The sequence below is a fragment of the Polypterus senegalus genome, chromosome 2 (genome assembly GCF_016835505.1).
Source record: "Polypterus senegalus isolate Bchr_013 chromosome 2, ASM1683550v1, whole genome shotgun sequence".
NCBI classification, from domain to species: Eukaryota; Metazoa; Chordata; class Cladistia; order Polypteriformes; family Polypteridae; genus Polypterus; species Polypterus senegalus.
In genome coordinates, this window is record NC_053155.1 from 69064180 (window position 1) to 69082264 (window position 18085).

At 36.4% G+C, this 18085-nt stretch overlaps 1 protein-coding gene across 1 annotated transcript in view; it reads right to left on the reverse strand.

Annotated features, from left to right (window-relative positions):
- The window catches only part of tmem182a (transmembrane protein 182a), a 33690-nt gene extending 15850 nt beyond the window's left edge, over nucleotides 1-17840 (reverse strand). Inside the window, exons 1-2 of the mRNA XM_039743884.1 lie at nucleotides 17546-17840; nucleotides 13173-13293 (exon numbers count right to left, since the gene is read on the reverse strand). Coding sequence (XP_039599818.1) covers nucleotides 13173-13293; nucleotides 17546-17704 — 280 coding nt within the window. The 5' untranslated portion in view covers nucleotides 17705-17840. The remainder of the gene's footprint in view (nucleotides 1-13172; nucleotides 13294-17545) is intronic.
- Between the last annotated feature and the right edge of the window lie 245 nt (nucleotides 17841-18085).

The following is an 18085-nucleotide window of genomic DNA, read 5'->3' on the forward strand; positions in this document are numbered from 1 at the left end:
CAGCACAAATGCACAAAACCTAATGCAACTAGAACAAGAAAACAAAGTGTTCTTGTTCCAGAAAAAATTAAAAACTTCCCCCTTATTTTCAATCTTAATTAAGTAATAAAAGTGTGCACCATAGCCTGCCATTTTTGTCTTCAATTGTCTGAAAATCCATGAGGTTAAAAAGCAGGAACAACAAGAAGTCTATAAAATTAATAGAACGAATCACACAACTCCTTGTGCTCTTGGTTTGTGGTAGTGTCATGATGGGTCATATTCGTATTCCACTAAGGTACTGTACTGTACAGTTCAGTTCTTATTTTGTGTGCTAATAGTTAAGGATATCAGCTCCAAAAATTCTACTCAGGATATTAGTCTGACTGTTAGGCAACCAGTATTCATGTAAATAACATGCTCTTTTTTTATATGTCATTTTGCATTAAAAAAAATTTTAAACTCTTTTTCCTGCAAATATGCACAGACTATCAAACCTGTTCATTCATGATTTTTTATGAGAAAAAAAAAATACTCTTTTGCATTTAAAAAAGCAACACATTAAAAATATACAAGCATTTATTTGTGAATTCACAAAGAATTTAATACTCTTCTGCAACAATGATTATATTTCATGCCCAAACTGGTTATTCAGCTCTGGTGGTAACTCATTGCTACAACAAAGTTGTTAATGTAAATCACTGATAATTATACAGCAAGAGAGTATCTTCTCAGAAAATTTCAATATGGATACTATTAATATGCAAGTTCATACTCAAATTTTTAAACTGGGTTTAAAGCATAATATTCTTTTTAAAATGTGAGCATTACAACAAAAGAGCCATCCAGAACACAACATCATTAAAATTCTCCTTGCCTAAACCGATAGCTGAATATTATTTGCTTGAATTTTTTAATTCTCTCATGATGATTTAGCGATCCCTTCGTATACAAAGGTTTTGACTGTGAATTGATATGGATGCTAATTCAGGCTCACAGCACCTGAAGCCTGTCCCAGCGGCACAGGGCCCTTGGCAGGAAAGATCCCATCTGGCTACTTGTGAGCTGTTTAAAAAAAAATAGTTTAGAAGATGCCAGATGAAGCTTGCCTTTACATGCTGTATAGGGCTCAATGAGCACAGAAACACCAGAAGCAACTTGAGTGAACTGTGTCCTGTAACCAAAAAGAGCCACCTCTGTGACAGTGCCTCAATTAGTCTGAATTTGGGAGAAGAATCCAAAGAAAAGGCTGAAAATGTGTCAGGAACACGTCATAGACATACAACAGAAAGAGAGACAGAGATAGATTAAGAGAGGAGATAAGAGGTAAGAGTACTTTTAGCAGTAGTGAGAAGATGAGCACACCATCAAACACATATGGGAGAGCTGTTTATGAAGGGTAATTGATGCATAGGATTTATGGTTTTGTCTAATTTTTTGGCTACTTTATTTTTTCCTTAGTGTGAGCCCTCCATTTTGTGTTTAAACAATATAAATTAAATTTTTATATACTAGGGGGCTTCCTGCTCGCTTCGCTCACCAACCCCCGTGTTTGGTTTTCCGGATACACACTTGTAAGATTTTTTTTTCTTTGAATTGTTGCTATTTCATTAGTTTCACTTTTATTTCAGAACTTCTGTAAAAACAATATTTGGAATCTTTCGTGTCCCAATATGCTGAATCTTTTAAATGAGATCAGTGAGATTTGTGTTTAATGACTTTGTACCATAATTTAGGATAGGTTTCTCTGTTTGGAATTTCAGCACAGACAAAACGATCCACATCATCAGCAGTTAATAATTTTTTTTGCAAAGTAACCAATAAATGCATGTGAGTTAAACCCCATTTTTGAAATTCTCTGACTTAAACTTCAAAGCCTTACAATATTTATATACTTCTGACATATCACCTATGTCCATATATTCAATCTCTATTCTTCGTTTCGTTATTTCTCTGAGTAATAGTTTCTCTTTGTTTGTGCCAATACGATGTTTACTTTCTTTGTTTTGACACTGTCATTTTTTTCTGCTTTCATATTCTGTATCTTGCTCTGCATGTGTTTCGTGCCTACTTTTTTTTGAGTCTTTTGAACTCCAGTTTTCATTATCTCTAACTTGCTCTGCATGTGTTTGGCCCCATTGTTTTATAACCTCCTTATGATGTTTTACTTTGTTTTCTACTCTGGCTTTTATTTCTTACCTCGTTTTTTCCTGCTTTTTTTCAGTTACCTCTGGTCCGTGGTGATTATTTTCCCTTTTTTGAGTAATTTCCATTTGTTTGCGATACTGCAATCCTTACTTTCTTTTTTTTATACTTTCTAATTTTCCTAGTTTCATATTCTTTAACTTTCTCTGCATGTGTATCACGCCAAGGTTTTTTTTTTGAGCCTTTCGAATTCCACTGCTTTCATAATCTGTAACCTGTTCTTCATGTGTATAGCACCAACTCCTTTGTTTGGTTAATCGGATATACAATTTTAAAAGCTTTTTTTCTTCTTTGGAGTCGTTGCTATGTGTGAGACCACAGATTCTCATAGCGTATGGTCCAGTATTGTGTACATGCACATTTCGTGCATTGAATGATCCAAAGGCGAAAACACTTTTTGTGTTTTAATTTTTTACCTCAATTTGTCTGTTTATTTTTTCACTTTCACCTGTTTCTGATGATTAATTTCCTTTTGTTTGCTTCAATGCGATCTTTACTATTTTTTTTTGATATTGTAGAGACTGACATAATAAAGTGTCACAAAAGTTGTACTTTAACAATCACCGACTGCGTAACCCCAAACACAACTTTCTAGCACCCTCTCCAACCCCTCCTGCCATGGGTCTCGCCTCCCCCTTACCACATCAATCAGTACCCAGCTATCAGTCTTCCATGCTGTACTCTGCCCTCCCTCGATCGGACCTAACAGTCACTTAAAACAAAAAAGGCTTCAGTTTGGCTGGGACGCTACAATACTTTCAAATTTTACTGCTTTCATATTCTTTACCTTTCTCTGCATGTATATCATGCCTTGGGTCTCTTTTCTTTGTGCTGCTCTTACTTCTTTGCTGAGAGCACAGGATCTGTGTGTGCCACGTGACTTTACATGACTGAATGTTTTGCTGGCTGTCCGTGCTCTTATTTGATAAGAAGGGCGTGTCTTGCAAGACTCTTATGTTCCACGTCCCTTCGTGACTGCCCTGGGACAATCTCTTGGCACCAAGTCTCATGTTTACGGTCCCCACGAGACGCTCTGTGGCCAGTCTTTTTTGTCTCCCGGGTCTTTTAAATGTTTTCTGAGAACTTCCAAGAAGATCACGTATCGTCGCCTTGCTTTTCCATTCCAGAATTTTTTTTATATATAGAGAGATATTAGTCTCTGAGTTTACAATATGGAAATACAGGATACAATAGAAAAATTAATTTCTGCATTGTGACTGGTTTAACGTATGTGTAACTCATCTTAGGTTAATATACAATATCAAATTTATTCAAACACTCACCTCTGCAAACACCAATATAGCCAGTCCATAAGAATTTGCGAGTGGTGCAAATAACAAGAGGATGAAAAAGAATTATGATAGAAACCTGGTGGGATTGTTTAGTATTCCATGAAGAGCGTTAATGAAATTGAGACATAGCTGAGTAATTATCATTTAAATAAGTCTAGTCTTACAATCAAAGCTTAATTGGTTTTACTAACACAAAGAGTTTCTTGTTAACTAAAGACAGGCTTAGATGCTGAGGCAATCCATGTTTATGTGTGCACTCATGACTTTTCACAATTCCTAAATAATGGTCATGGAGAACATCGTTCATGGCTTAAATAGACAGAAGAGAGTGTATTATCTACAGATTGTGTGCCTGTGACCTTAAGTCCAAAGCTTATGGGATGTATGGTTTTATTACAGAATAGCTTAGAAAAGTAAAAAAGATATAAGTTACCATCCTGTTATTTGTAGTTATTTGTTTGAATGAACTTGAAACCAAATAACATATAGGAAAGAGACAGCTGCAGTCTTTTCAGTACCTGGATAAGAAGTCTTACATGAGTTGTACAAAATGTTACATATTTGTAATTAAACAAAAAGAAAATGCATCTACTATTAAAAGAGTAGGAATGCATAACAATCTATAGCAGAACAATTAAATACCTAAGTACGTTACAGTTCTGAATTTGAGCATTAAATCATTAAATGTTATTGATACTGGCCAGTTTGATTGTAAAACAAATGTTTTTTAATGTTATACTTAAAGCACTTTTTATATTATTATTCAGTATTGTGAGTGATGTGAATGCACTTGGCAGCAAGTTAAAGTTAAATACAAAAACATAATTCAAAATGCCTAGAATATAATTTTATTTGCAAAAATTTTGCACTTTTAGCAACCAAATAGAAAGCTTTAGCTTCTGCCACTGATGGGAGGCCTCCAAGTTCAAAGCTTGTGTTTGTTGAGTAGTTTGCCTCTACTATACATGTACAGTATACAGTACACTGTCACAAGGTATCTTAGGAGAAACCAAGGTCACATAGTTCACAGATACAATATAAAAAGACAAACTGAATTGGGTAGAAAATTAGGTTTGAACAAATAAGGCGTTTAGAGATCAAAGGTTTACCCAATAAGCAATGTAAAGGGAAAAGAATGGGGAGAAATGCAATTATAATCTATACTAATAAAAGGCAAAGCCCTTAGTGACTCACTCACTGACTCACTCACTGACTGACTGACTCACTCACTGACTCATCACTAATTCTCCAAGTTCCCGTGTAGGTAGAAGGCTGAAATTTGGCAGGTTCATTCCTTACAGCTTCCTTACAAAAGTTGGGCAGGTTTTATTTCGAAATTTTACACGTAATGGTCATAACTGGAAGCTATTTTTCTGCATATACTGTAATGGAGTTGAGCTCGAAAGCCGTGGGGGGCGGAGTTTCGTGTGACATCATCACGCCTCCCGCGTAATCACGCAGTACGGAGAAAACCAGGAAGAGCTCCAAAAACAGCTGAAGAAAACATACATTATATAATTAAGAAGGCAGCGAAACAATTAGAAGCGAGCGAGTGACATAGAAAACCATATTCAGTGGCTCACGTGAACTGACGCAGTGCGCAGATAAAAAGCAACAGTTCCAAAGAGTGCTGAACAAAAACCGAATTACACAGCTACGCTCAAATAGACAAACCACATGCCGTGGCACAATAGTAGAGGCTTCGCCTCTAGCACCGGTGTCCGAGGTTCAATTCCCGAGAGGGGATGCACTGAGTATGTATGCGCGCTTCCCGATTCATTTTGGCCTCGGATCCCCTTGGTTTGAGACGTATGAAAAAATATGCGGTTAACGCAGAAAGACAGATCACCAATTGAAGCTTTATGAATAATGGATACTTTATTCGCGATCAATGATTGTTTTGGTAAAGCCATACTCAGTGTATTCATTAGATGAACGGTAAAAAAGTAAGAGCATGCAGTTTTCCAGTTCTATTTAGTCCATATGTGTCAAACTCAAGGCCCGCAGGCCACATCCGGCCCACGAGATCATTTTATATATTATTGTTATTAATGGCCCTGGGAAATGAAGCGCTGGTAACACAATAAACTACAGATCCCATAATGCAGCGCTTCAGCTGCCTTGCCGAACACTTAGAGCATTAATCAAGTCTAGCTTATGATGCTGCAAGTTATTGCAAAGCTAGCCCACACGATGCCAAAGAGAAAAGGTGATTCTGAACATAGAGCTTTAAAAACCGATGGGAGGCTGAGTATATGTTTACTGACATTGCCGGTAAACCCGTGTGTCTCATTTGTGGAGCTAATGTGGCTGTAATTACAGAATTTAATATAAGACGGCACTATGAGACAAAACATCAAGATAACCTGAAAGACCTGAATACAATGCACAAGATACAGAAAGCAGAAGAGTTAAAGAAGAATCTGACACTTCAGCAGATGTTTTTACCCGTGCAAAATCACAAAGTGATTTCAAGTGAAGCTACTTTGATGGGAGACACAAATGCACCAGTCCAACTTGCCCCACTTTCCCTGTTGCCAAGTAATGTTGAACCAAGTCGGCACTACGGTGTTCCCAAATACGCACTTTGCTGATAAACTGAGCGCACTGCGCACTGAGTTCGCAAGGCGCTTTGGTGGCATTGAGGAACACAAAAAGAATTTTCAGTTGTTTCGCACCCCATTTGCCGTCGATGTGGAAACTGCACCTGTGCAGATTCAGATGGAGGTGATTGAGCTGCAGTGTAATGACACACTGAAGGCAAAGTACGATACTGCAGGGCCCGCACAGTTTATTCACTCCATTCCTGCAAAAATGCTCCAGCTCCGTCTACATGCGGCTTGAACCTTGTGCATGTTTGGTAGCACATATCTGTGTGAGAAGCTCTTCTCAGTCATGAAGACTAACAAAACAGCACACAGGAGTCGCCTCATTGATGAGCACCTACAGTCCATCCTGAGAATCTCCACAACACAGAACCTCACACCAAACATAAACAAACTTGTTGCCAAAAAAGATGCCAGGCGTCCAGCTCTAAAATGACATATGAGCAAAGACAACTGAATGATTTTTTTTTGTTATTGCTGAAAAGAAAAAAATTTATTTATATTTCCAGGTTTTGTTATGCACCATGTTCATATTTGAATTTGTATAATTTTGACAGGATATATTTTTATGGAGAGCAAAATCTTTTGGGATATTTAAAATTTAAGTTTATTTTTTATATAAAATTACATAAGAGTAAAGAAATTTGAATGTTTGTTTACTTTATTTCTAACTTGTATAATTTAGACAGGATATATTTTTATGGAGAGCAAAATATTATGTTATTTAAGGTTTGAGTTGATTTATTCCGAATAATATTCTGTCGACTAAATAAAAATTCCTTCTATTTAAAATTTAAATAGAACTTGAACAGATACGATAGTTCATAATATCCAGGCAGACTTGCACGTAAGAGCGGGAGTCATCAGTTTTAACAAACAGCGTATTGCACTGATATGAAATAGCCTGGCCATTTAATTATTTAGGAATGGATAAATAAATTAGGATTTTGTACAAATAATGTTTTTCATTTTTCTTCCTTCATGGATTCTGGCACCCCCAGCAACAGTTGCTCGCACCCCAAAGACTGTATGTATATATATATATATATATGTGTGTGTGTGTGTGTGTGTGTGTGTGTGTGTGTATATTTATGTATGTATATGTAGATATATATATGTATATATATGTGGATGTATGTGTATATATGTATGTATATATATATATGTATGTATATATGTGTGTGTGTATATATATATGTGTATATGTGTATATGTATATATGTATGGATATGTATATATATATATAAACTGCTCAAAAAAATTAAAGGAAAACTTTGAAAACACATCAGATCTCAATGGGAAAAAGAAATCCTCCTGGATATCTATACTGATATAGACTGGGTAATGTGTTAGGAACGAAAGGATGCCACATCGTTTGATGGAAATGAAAATGATCAACCTACAGAGCCCTGAATTCAAAGACACCCCAAAAATCAGAGTGAAAAAATTATGTGGCAGGCTAGTCCATTTTGCCAAAATTTAATTGCAGCAACTCAAAATTGTACACAGCACTTTGTATGGCCCCTGTGTTCTTGTATACATGCCTGACAACATCGGTGCATGCTTCTAATGAGATGACAGATGGTGTTGTGGGGGATCTCCTCCCAGATCTGGACCAGGGCATCACTGAGCTCCTGGACAGTCTGAGGTGCAACCTGGTGGCATTGGATGGACCAAAACATAATGTCCCAGAGGTGTTCTATTGGATTTAGGTCAGGAAAGTGTGGTGGCCAGTCAATGGTATCAATTCCTTCATCCTCCAGGAACTGCCTGCATACTCTCACCACATGAGGCCAGGAATTGTCATGCACCAGGAGCCACTGTACCAGCATAGGGTCTGACAATGGGTCCAAGGATTTCATCCTGATACCTAATGGCAGCCAAGGTGCCTTTGTCAAGCCTGTAGCAGTCTGTGTGACCCTCCATGGATATGCCTCCCCAGACAAACATTAACCCACCACCAAACTGCTCATGCTGAATGATGTTACAGGCAACATAATGTTCTCCATGGCTTCTCCAGACCCTTTCACTTCTGACACGTGCTCAGGGTGAACCTGCTCTCATCTGTAAAAAGCACAGGGCACCACTGGTGCATCTGCCAATTCTGGTATTCAATGGCGAATGCCAATCGAGCTGCATGCTGCTGGGCAGTGAGCTCAGGGCCCATTAGAGGACATGGGGCCCTTGGGTCACCCTCATGAAGTCTTTCTGGTTGTTTGGTCAGAGACATTCACACCAGTGGCCTGCTGGAGGTCATTTTGTAGGGCTCTGGCAGTGCTCATCCTGTTCCTCCTTGCCCAAAGGAGCAGATACTGGTCCTGCTGATGGGTTATGGACCTTCTATGGCCCTCTCCAGCTCTCCTAGAGTAACTGCTTGTCTCCTAGAATCTCATCCATGCCCTTGAGACTGTGCAGGGAGACACAGCAAACCTTCTGGCAATGACACGTATTGATGTGCCATCCTGAAGAAGTTGGACTACCTGTGCAACCTCTGTAGGGTCCAGATATCGCCTCATGCTACCAGTAGTGACACTGACTGTAGCCAAACGCAAAACTAGTGAAGAAACAGTCAGAAAAGATGAGGAGGGAAAAATGTCAGTGGCCTCCACCTGTTAAACCATTCCTGTTTTGGGGGTCATCTCATTGTTGCCCCTCTAGTGCATCTGTTGTTAATTTCATTAACACCACAGCAGCTGAAACTGATTAACAACCCCCTCTGCTACTTAACTGACCAGATTAATATCCCATAAGTTTCATTGACTTTATGCTATACTCTGATTAAAAAGTGTTCCTTTAATTCTTTTGAGCAGTGTATACAGTATATATATATATATATATGACAGCAACACTCATCACTCACAACAGTGACAAAACAAATACATTGACAATCATGTTACGTTATTTTCAAAATGTTTCCTTTTCTTTTTCATTGCTTCTTTAACACACTACTTCTACGCTGCGAAGCGCGGGTATTTTGCGAGTACAAGATAAATCAGGTGAAATTATTGAGATATTTTGGGTGGTATGTGAACATATAATAAAAACAAGTCAAAATATGTAACAATCCAAAAAATTAAAGTAAACTGATAGTATTATGCAGTAATTTTCTCAACTAATACATTTATTCTTGGAACATTAACATATTGGAGTACAGTGCTGTATAAAAATAATTCATGAATATGTAGCTCTGTAAAACAGTGTTTTTTCATATGAAGACCACAGATAATATCTTAATTTTATAGACTTTTTTTTAATAAAAAAATACTTTCCTTTTTCATAGCAGAAGAGCAAAAGTCAGTGTTGAACAGATTTTTTAGTAGAGGATTCTTATCTGGGAAAGAAAATGCTGACCTGAATTTGCCAACCATGTGATATTTACCTACTGATTTTGTAAAAACTGTGATAATTTTTTTAAGATTATTCTGAGAAATCAATGTAGAGATACACAAATAATGCTGAGAGCTGTCCTGGTGTTTTCGAACCATGTGGTATTTTTGTTAATTATTTCTCTAGGAAAGAAAAACAATCCCAGGAATATTGGGTATAAGACAGGAAACAACTTTAAACAAGGTGTACATTTATACACACACCCTACATGCAGCCCTAATGAGCCAACTTAGAACTCACAGACTAAGATTCACCAAAAAAGTCTCTGATTTATTTTTTCAGGATGTGCAAGGAAACCAAATAACCCAGAAAAAATCAAAAAGAGACACACAATGCAAACAGATGCTGACTCAACTGAGAACCAAATACACAGTGAGGAAGCCGGCCCGGACACAGACAGGTGGACACTGTAGGTTTAACACCCAATACACGTTTATTCATATTTACAGTGAAACACAGCACACAACCCACTTTCACCCCCCAAAGTCCAGGCCTTTCAATAATGCCTTTCTTCAGGTCTGCCTCCCTCTTCTCCATCTGAACTCTGTCTTTCTTCCTCCCAACTCCAGCCATTGAATGGAGGGATGCGGCCCCTTTTAAACCCTCCCGGACATGCCACCCAATGAGCTACTGCCGACACAACCTGGTGTGACGGAAGTGCCGGCTGTGCACCCAGAAGCACTCTGGAAGTCCCTGGTCTTCTTCCCCCCAGCACTTCTGGGTGTGGCGGAAGTGCTGAGGGCCAGGGCTCCTCAGGAATTGGGGCACCCCCTGGTGGTGACCATGGGCCCCTATAGGGTTGAGCTTCCAAGCCCCTTTCCCATGGTCCCCAAAGCCACCAGGGCAGTCACCCCCTTGTGGTCTGGAGGAGGCGTAATCCCTCCTTCGGTCCTTCTGGGCATCCTAGCTGGGTACTGCCCCCAGCCACTCGCCACAACAGAAAATGAATTATTACATTGTTTTAAGAAAGAAACAAAAGCACATAGTAGATGCAAAATTGATGCACAATGAAATGATGGCAGTGTTGAAAACAGAAAATGCAAAAACATAATTGGGTCTGTGCAGTGAAATCATATATAAAGGAGCCAAATTTTCCTAAGTATATACAGTATATCTAAGCTATCTGAAAGTGTAGCTCTAGTTGTTGACCAAGCAGATTTACAAACAATTGAACATCTGAGTTAATGAATGATAACAGATGACAACTTCCAAACAGTCAGTTCTGTTTATTTTGCTTTGAAAAGAATAATAGGGTGCATGAATGAAGATAGGGTGCATGAAGCCAGATATATCTTTCACCAGATTTAGGAGCACAGAGCTTTTGTAAATCACACCACATTATGAGCCTTAGACATACACATCCAAATAATATGCTATGCAGCAGTTGCATAAAAGTATATAATATATACTGTCACCTTAAAAGTCCAAGTCTGTTTGTATAGAGCCAGTTAGCTTGGGTCATACTGCATACTAGTTTCAAATTTAGCTGCTCAAAATAGCCCATAAATAACAATGTTAGTTGAAGTGAGTATTTTAAACTAAACCCTCCCTTGTTTGTTGCTATTTATTTCTATTATTGCTTAATCTTAATTGTTTTCTCCTCTTGTAACTTTCTTTTTGTCATTTTGTAAAGCACTCTGAGCTACATTGTTGTATGAAAATGTGCTCTATAAATAAATGTTGCTGTTGTAAATATCAAGGCCATAACAGGACAGATAGCATCACCCCCCTTCAAAGCAGACTCCAGAGAAATGTATTTGTCAGGTTTAGAATATTACTTTGTAGATTGTGGAAGGGAAGTGGGCAGTGTCAAAGGGCATTGTTAAATCTACAAGACATTTAAAGCAGCAAGACAAACAAACTCAATCAAACTCTTGTTTCTACTGTAAAATTAACTACATTTAATAATCATGCTTTTTTGTTTTGTGCATACTCTAGACAATCAAAAGTTATATATAATGCTGTAAACATTTTCATATGCAACACTTGGAATTATGGAAGCTGCCATCTTACAGATTCATAATAAAGACATTAAAAAAAATCAACTATTGCACCACATGCCATAACATAAATGTTAGTCATAATTCAAATGTAAAGATACCCAGTTATATACAAGGGAACATGGTCTTGGATATTATTGTAGGAGTGTATATCTTTTACATGTAGTGCTGTTAAAGGGTTTGCAAACCCTTTAGACTTTTCTCAATTTCTATATAAATATGACCTAATATGTGACCAGATTTTTACATAATTCCTTAAACTAAATAAAAAGAACCCAATTAAACCAATAACAAAAACCATTATACTCATTTATTTATTAAGAAAAATGATCCAATGTTATACTTTTATGTGTAAAAAAGAAGTATGTGAATCTTTGCTTTCAGTAGCTGGAGTGACCCCTTGTGCAGCAATAACTTCAATTAATTGTTTCTGGCTGTTGATCAGCCCTTCCCACAGGCATGCAGGACTGCTTCAACTCAGAGATGTCAATGTGGTTTCTTGCATAAACTGTTTCTTTCTGGTACTTCCACAGTATTTCTGTTGGATTAAGGTTGTGACTTTGACAAAGCCATTCCCAAACATGAAATTTCTTCTGCTTTAACCATTCTTAGGTAGAATGACTTTTGTTTTTAGGGTTGCTGCCTTACTGCATGATCCACTTTGTTTTGAGCTGCAAATTACAGACTTATTCCCTCACATTCCCGTGTAGACTTTGCTTGAACAATTCAGAAATCATAGTTCTATCAATAATGGTAAGCTGTCCTGGTACAGAGACAGCAAAGCAGGCCTAAACAATCATACTGCTAAAATATCATGTTTCACAGATGGAATAAGGTTCTTATGCTAAAATTAAATTTTTTCCTGTTTCTCAAACATAATGCTCCCAATTCAAGCCAAAAAGTTATATTTTGGGCTCATTCATCTACAAAACATTCTTCCAATAGCCATTGGTGTTCACCATTGTCCTAATAGTGGACTCATGAACATTGACATTAGACAATGCAAGAGAGGCCTATAGATCCTTGCACATTACCCTGGGGTTCTTTGTGACCACCTCGAATATCACACGCCTTACTCTAGGTGTGATCCTTTTTGGTTAACCATTCCTGTAGGGAGGGTAACAATATCATTGAATTTTCCCCATTTGTACATGATCTGTCTGGCATTTGACTAGTTGAGTCCACATTCTTTAGAAATGGTTGTGAAACCTTTTCTGGCCAAGTGACTTTCAACAACTATTTTTCTGAGGTCCTCAGCTATCTCTTTTGTTCAAAGTGTGATATACTTACCTGTGCGGTAAAGATCAGACTGATAGTGAAGACCCATATTTATGTTCTTTCAAAAGGGCAGGGCCTCTCACACACACACATGATTGCCATTCCATTGACTGAAATAGCTGACTGTAATTTCCCCTTCGAATAAACTGATAATCAGAGAGGTTCATATACTTTTTGACGCACAAGTATGTAACAGTGAACCATTTTTTTTCCTCAATAAATGAACAAGTATAAAAAGTTTTGTGTCATTTGTTTAACTGAGTTCTCTTTATCTAGTTTTAAGACTTAAGTAGAAATTGTATCATGTTTTAGGTCTTATTTATGTAGAAAGAGAAAAAATTGTAAACGGTACTTAAACTTTTTAGTACAACTGTTAATCTTTACAAAGAATTATGTATATATTTCTAATTTTATTGCAGACTTACTAAACCAGAACTTCCATATATCATCTTCGGAAAACTTCCCACTGAATTTACATCTCCAGAAAAATCCCTCATGGTGGAAGGTTGTATCAAATTCTTTCAAAGAAATCATTCCATCGCCACGCTAAGCAAAAAAAAAACAAGCAATTTAATAAAAATAGTTAGTCTGAAGAGTAACACCGGTTCCAGTAAATGAATGCATAATCCAAGGAAGGCTAAGCAGGACATCATTTATAAAGTATCTGGCTAATATTTTGAAAAATAAGCCCTACAATATTTTGTCAAAATACAAGTCACATAACTTGATGATAATGCTAAGTTAAGAGTTTAATGAAAAACTTTCAACATTTGGTCCAGCAAATTACTGCAGTTTTTGCATTTATCCAAAATGATGACAGATCCTATTTTATCACAGGCAGCACATGTCCTTTGTGTTGTGTGTAATTAACATATCAATACAAAATAAAACAAATAAAACAAGATATTGGAAAAAAAAATCCATATCATTTTGACAATTTAGAAATAATGCAGTAATAATGCAGGAAGTATTCAGACACAAACCTTGTAAACATCATACGTAGACATTGATTTGTGATTCCCAAATAATTCAGGCAACACATTATTCAGCTATATTTGTTATATAAGTAATTGGCATCAGTAAGGATAAAATAAAAAAAATACTGGAGCATCAGCGTCTGCATTGTAATTTCCATCTAGGTAACTGGGACTAAACTTTAATAATAATGGGTGATGGCTGAATAGCCTTGTCTCATTAAAATGTTTATATACTGTATAATATTTATATGAGCTTGACATATGCATGTGACTTTCATTTGGTACCTTTGCTTTACCTAAAGACATCTCAGACACTCTCATGATTTATCTAGCATCTAAGTACTTATGACAAAATAAATGGATCAATCAGTTATACCATTAAGACACAGGAAACACCCTTACTGAAACAGGTGATCTTAATTTAACAAAATGTTATGAATTCTCTATGCTCTTACAGTAGTTGCACCAGGGCCCATGAAGGCGTACTGTTGTAAGGGTAGTTAATACTTTCAGAATCTGCCATGTTATTCACTTAAATATCCATTAACATATCCCAGTGAGACAAACCAGGCAGCTCTATCCTTAATAGTATTCTCCTGGTACTTCACCAGGTAGTTCAGGCACACCCATTACCAGAAGACATACTCTCTTTCAAACATTTCCTGGGGCCAGTTCCTGGGTCTTCTTCCAGATGGCTATGTCTGTATGCCCCATATCAAGTCACCATTTTGTATCACCACGATAGGCTCAAATCACCTCACCCATCATAGGAATTAAATCACTACCCATAACCAATCAAAAGATGGTCACTGGCTTATAATAAACTGAATGTGATACCACTACATTCTATTACAATACTTTTAAAACTACAAACATTATACTGATTTGTTTATCAGTCTCACAGCCTCACCTCTTGAAAAAACCCTATATATGGGGCATCTGCTTCCAACTAACCTCCAGAGAGCAAGAGACTCTTACGACAGAGAACTATGACCTCACACGTAGAAGAGCTAACTGTAAATTACATTACAGTATATTTAGTGGACAAACTGATTTACATACAAAAATAATAGAAAACAACCGCTCAACACTGCACCAACTCATTCAATATGTTGATGTAATCCAGAAATCTCCGGTTTTGTTATTACTTTGGATGTATTTGAATGGATTACATGTTGACATACAAAATATCTAACCCATCCAAACAACAATAAAGTAAAAACATTTTCATGATTATGATTTACTGTAATTCAAACAAAGCTAGCTGAAAGTAATCAATAAGCTGAGATACAGGTGAGCAAGGAATCAATAATGAAGTCCTGCAAAGCTTGCAATAGATGGTCACTCTAACTTAACATTGAGTAAAAAAACAAAATCACTGCTCCTAAAAAAAAGGACTGAACTCTATCAAGAAGAACACATAAGAATGGCATACTTATTTAGTACCCTTCACAAAATACCACAGGGGAATAAAAATTTCTATACACGTAATTTGGCAGACACCCATGAGCCTTCTAAAAGCTATGCAGGGTATAAGAAATGCCTTATAAATTGAAAGGCCTTGGTTACATTGGATATGAAGCTCAACTATCACACACACATACCATCACTCACTCATTAATATTCATGATGCATAAGAATACCTCTTAAGAAAAACCTCTCTAAGAATGTACAAACTCCACAGAGAACCTGATTAGACATGGATTCAAACCCAGCCACATAGATCTGAGATGCAGATCTACTAAACCATCAAGTCACAATGCTCTAAGTCCATTCTGAAACACAATAAATTGTGAACAGCTCAAGGGGTGAATACTTTTTATGTCAGGAGTATCTTGTCAAGACCATTTTTTCAAGAGATAAATTACCAAGATGGAAGTGAAATTTGACAAGTAAAACACTAATCAGACTGAAGCAGCAGGCAAAACAGTAAAGCTCTGGGGCCAGTAACTTGTTCAAAGGGCAAAACTAACTTGAAAGTGAAGACAATATTCAGGTCAAAATTTAAAAGAATTTTCCTAAAGTAGAGTCTTTTCTTTTTTTAAAAAAAGCATGTATGTTCTTTGCCATGCAGTTTGAAATTGGGTAGTCAGATTCCATTATATCAAAAATGACAAAGCACGAGACCCATGTGCCTAACAGCATGTAGAGTCATAGAACCTTGCAGACAAGATATCAGGGAGTATGAAGTCAACAATAAAATAAACAATACAAATGCAAAAATGCTGTCTTGAAGCCTGACATATACTGTATACATTTTCTTAAAACTGTAGAACATCAAACAGGTACACTATTAGCTATAGACCTATAACATAAATTTTAAACTGCAAAAAATCTTTAGTTGGTGTTGTATTCAATTTTACTTTCGATTAAACAGCATTCTCTCATTTTACTACTAAAGTTAATCTTTTATTAGGATTCTCTCGTGCAGAAATACATTTAAACTGTTTACGTAGTCTATATATATATCAAGGGCAATGGGTGCAATTAATTTCAAATGTGCAACTATATCAGCTGCATATCAACTTACAAACAGGTCTTCAGACATAACCCCTAAAAGAAATCCATGGAGATTTAAGGAAAACATGAAAAGCTACATAGCATTTCATGTGGTATAAGGCTGCAACTCTACAGCTGTGTAACTCTCCTACATCTTATCTATGTAAATGCATGTTATGCAATATACAGTATATGGCATTCTTAAGACTAGACACTGTATTGTTTTTCATGTCTTCCACTGGGTCACGTTGGGTCAAGTCTTAACATTTTTTCACTCCTTCATTGTGGCTTAGGTGTTAATTAACTGAATGATGAACATTTCTGTTTGCTAATAACACAAACTATCTACAGTATATATTTAGTATGATAAGAGAACTTCTAAAAGGATAACCTTATCTCATTATTCTATATTCATACTCTGCTCACTAGTGCAACCTTTTAAAAAATTGAAAATGCATTAAGTGTTGCATTTACTTAATCAAAATGCTTTTGTATTTCTAAGATTTTAAACACAAAAACTACTTTTAACTGAGCTTTAAGAAAAGAAAACTGTTTTGATATGTACAGTACTTATAATGTTCTTTAATATATCTGTACATAAAGGAATAAATTACAAAATAAAAGCAAATCAAGCAACATTCTCACTTCATGAAATAAGCTATAGTTTAAGGTAAAATAAAGTATCTTGTTTGTTTATGTTTAATATTAACTTCCTGTTATTTCATTTTGTAAACCATCGTGAGCTACATTGTTTATATGAAAACATGCTATATAGATAAATGTTATAGTAAACTGCAAATGACTGATTTGAATTGTATGGAAATCATTTTTTTATTTTGAAAGAGCACTATCTGTTCAATGTTTAATTACAAGCATACGCTTTTGAAATTTAAATGTTGCTCAACAGACCCTGAAAGGCACAGTAAACTAAACATTTAAAAATTATTCAAGTATCAGGATATTTTGTATTATTATGAATTAGAACACGTTCTGAGTCCTAAAAAGCAGAATATTACTTTGAAAAACAGTCAATGCATGTCATCTGCAAACTTTATTATTACCCCAGATTTAAAGTCCCATATATAGATGAAGAATTCATGAATGTAAACACCAAGTGTAGATAAGAAGAAACACACATAATCATAGGTAAAATAGTAAAACAACATTTTAATACATAAGTGAATCAGTTTGGTTTAATCCCAAAATACTCAATTATATATCTGCATTTGTTTTACTTAAATTTTTTTCTTAAGTTTATTACCATGTTAAAAAATTAAAGCAGTCCACCTGTCAGTGCAAATCAGATAATAAAAATGACAAACCTCAGTGGGTTCAGTATTGGGAGTATCGTTTCTTTTCCCAGCAGCTGAACATGTTTCTGAAGCCAACAGCCAATAATCCGTACCAAAGGCCAAAAGAAAGAACACCGCCCCAACTGCACCAAAAAAGCCTGCAAAAAACAAGGCAACACTAAGCTTCATAGTGATTCACGATTCCTTTACAACTTTGTCTCACTTGACACTTTCAGTTGAATAAGCCCTTTAACTCATGTGACTGTAGTGTTTTGCTGTTTGCCTGACTGTTGTAAACTGTCTAGCAAATGGGACCCTCTGTCTATTTCTGGATATTGACAGAAGGTCTCCTCTGCTGAGGGGAGCGGTCAGTCAAAAATAGCTGGCAATTGGCCTTTGCTGCTGATATGGAAAAGGAGACATGACACACACTGGAAATCCTAATGTGGCTGTGCATGTTGTGGTGACATTTTATAAACATTTCAACTAATCAGTTTTATGAACTTCTTTAATATATTCAGATGAATGTATTTGAAATGCAAGGAGGTTAAACATTCACAGTAACTTTAA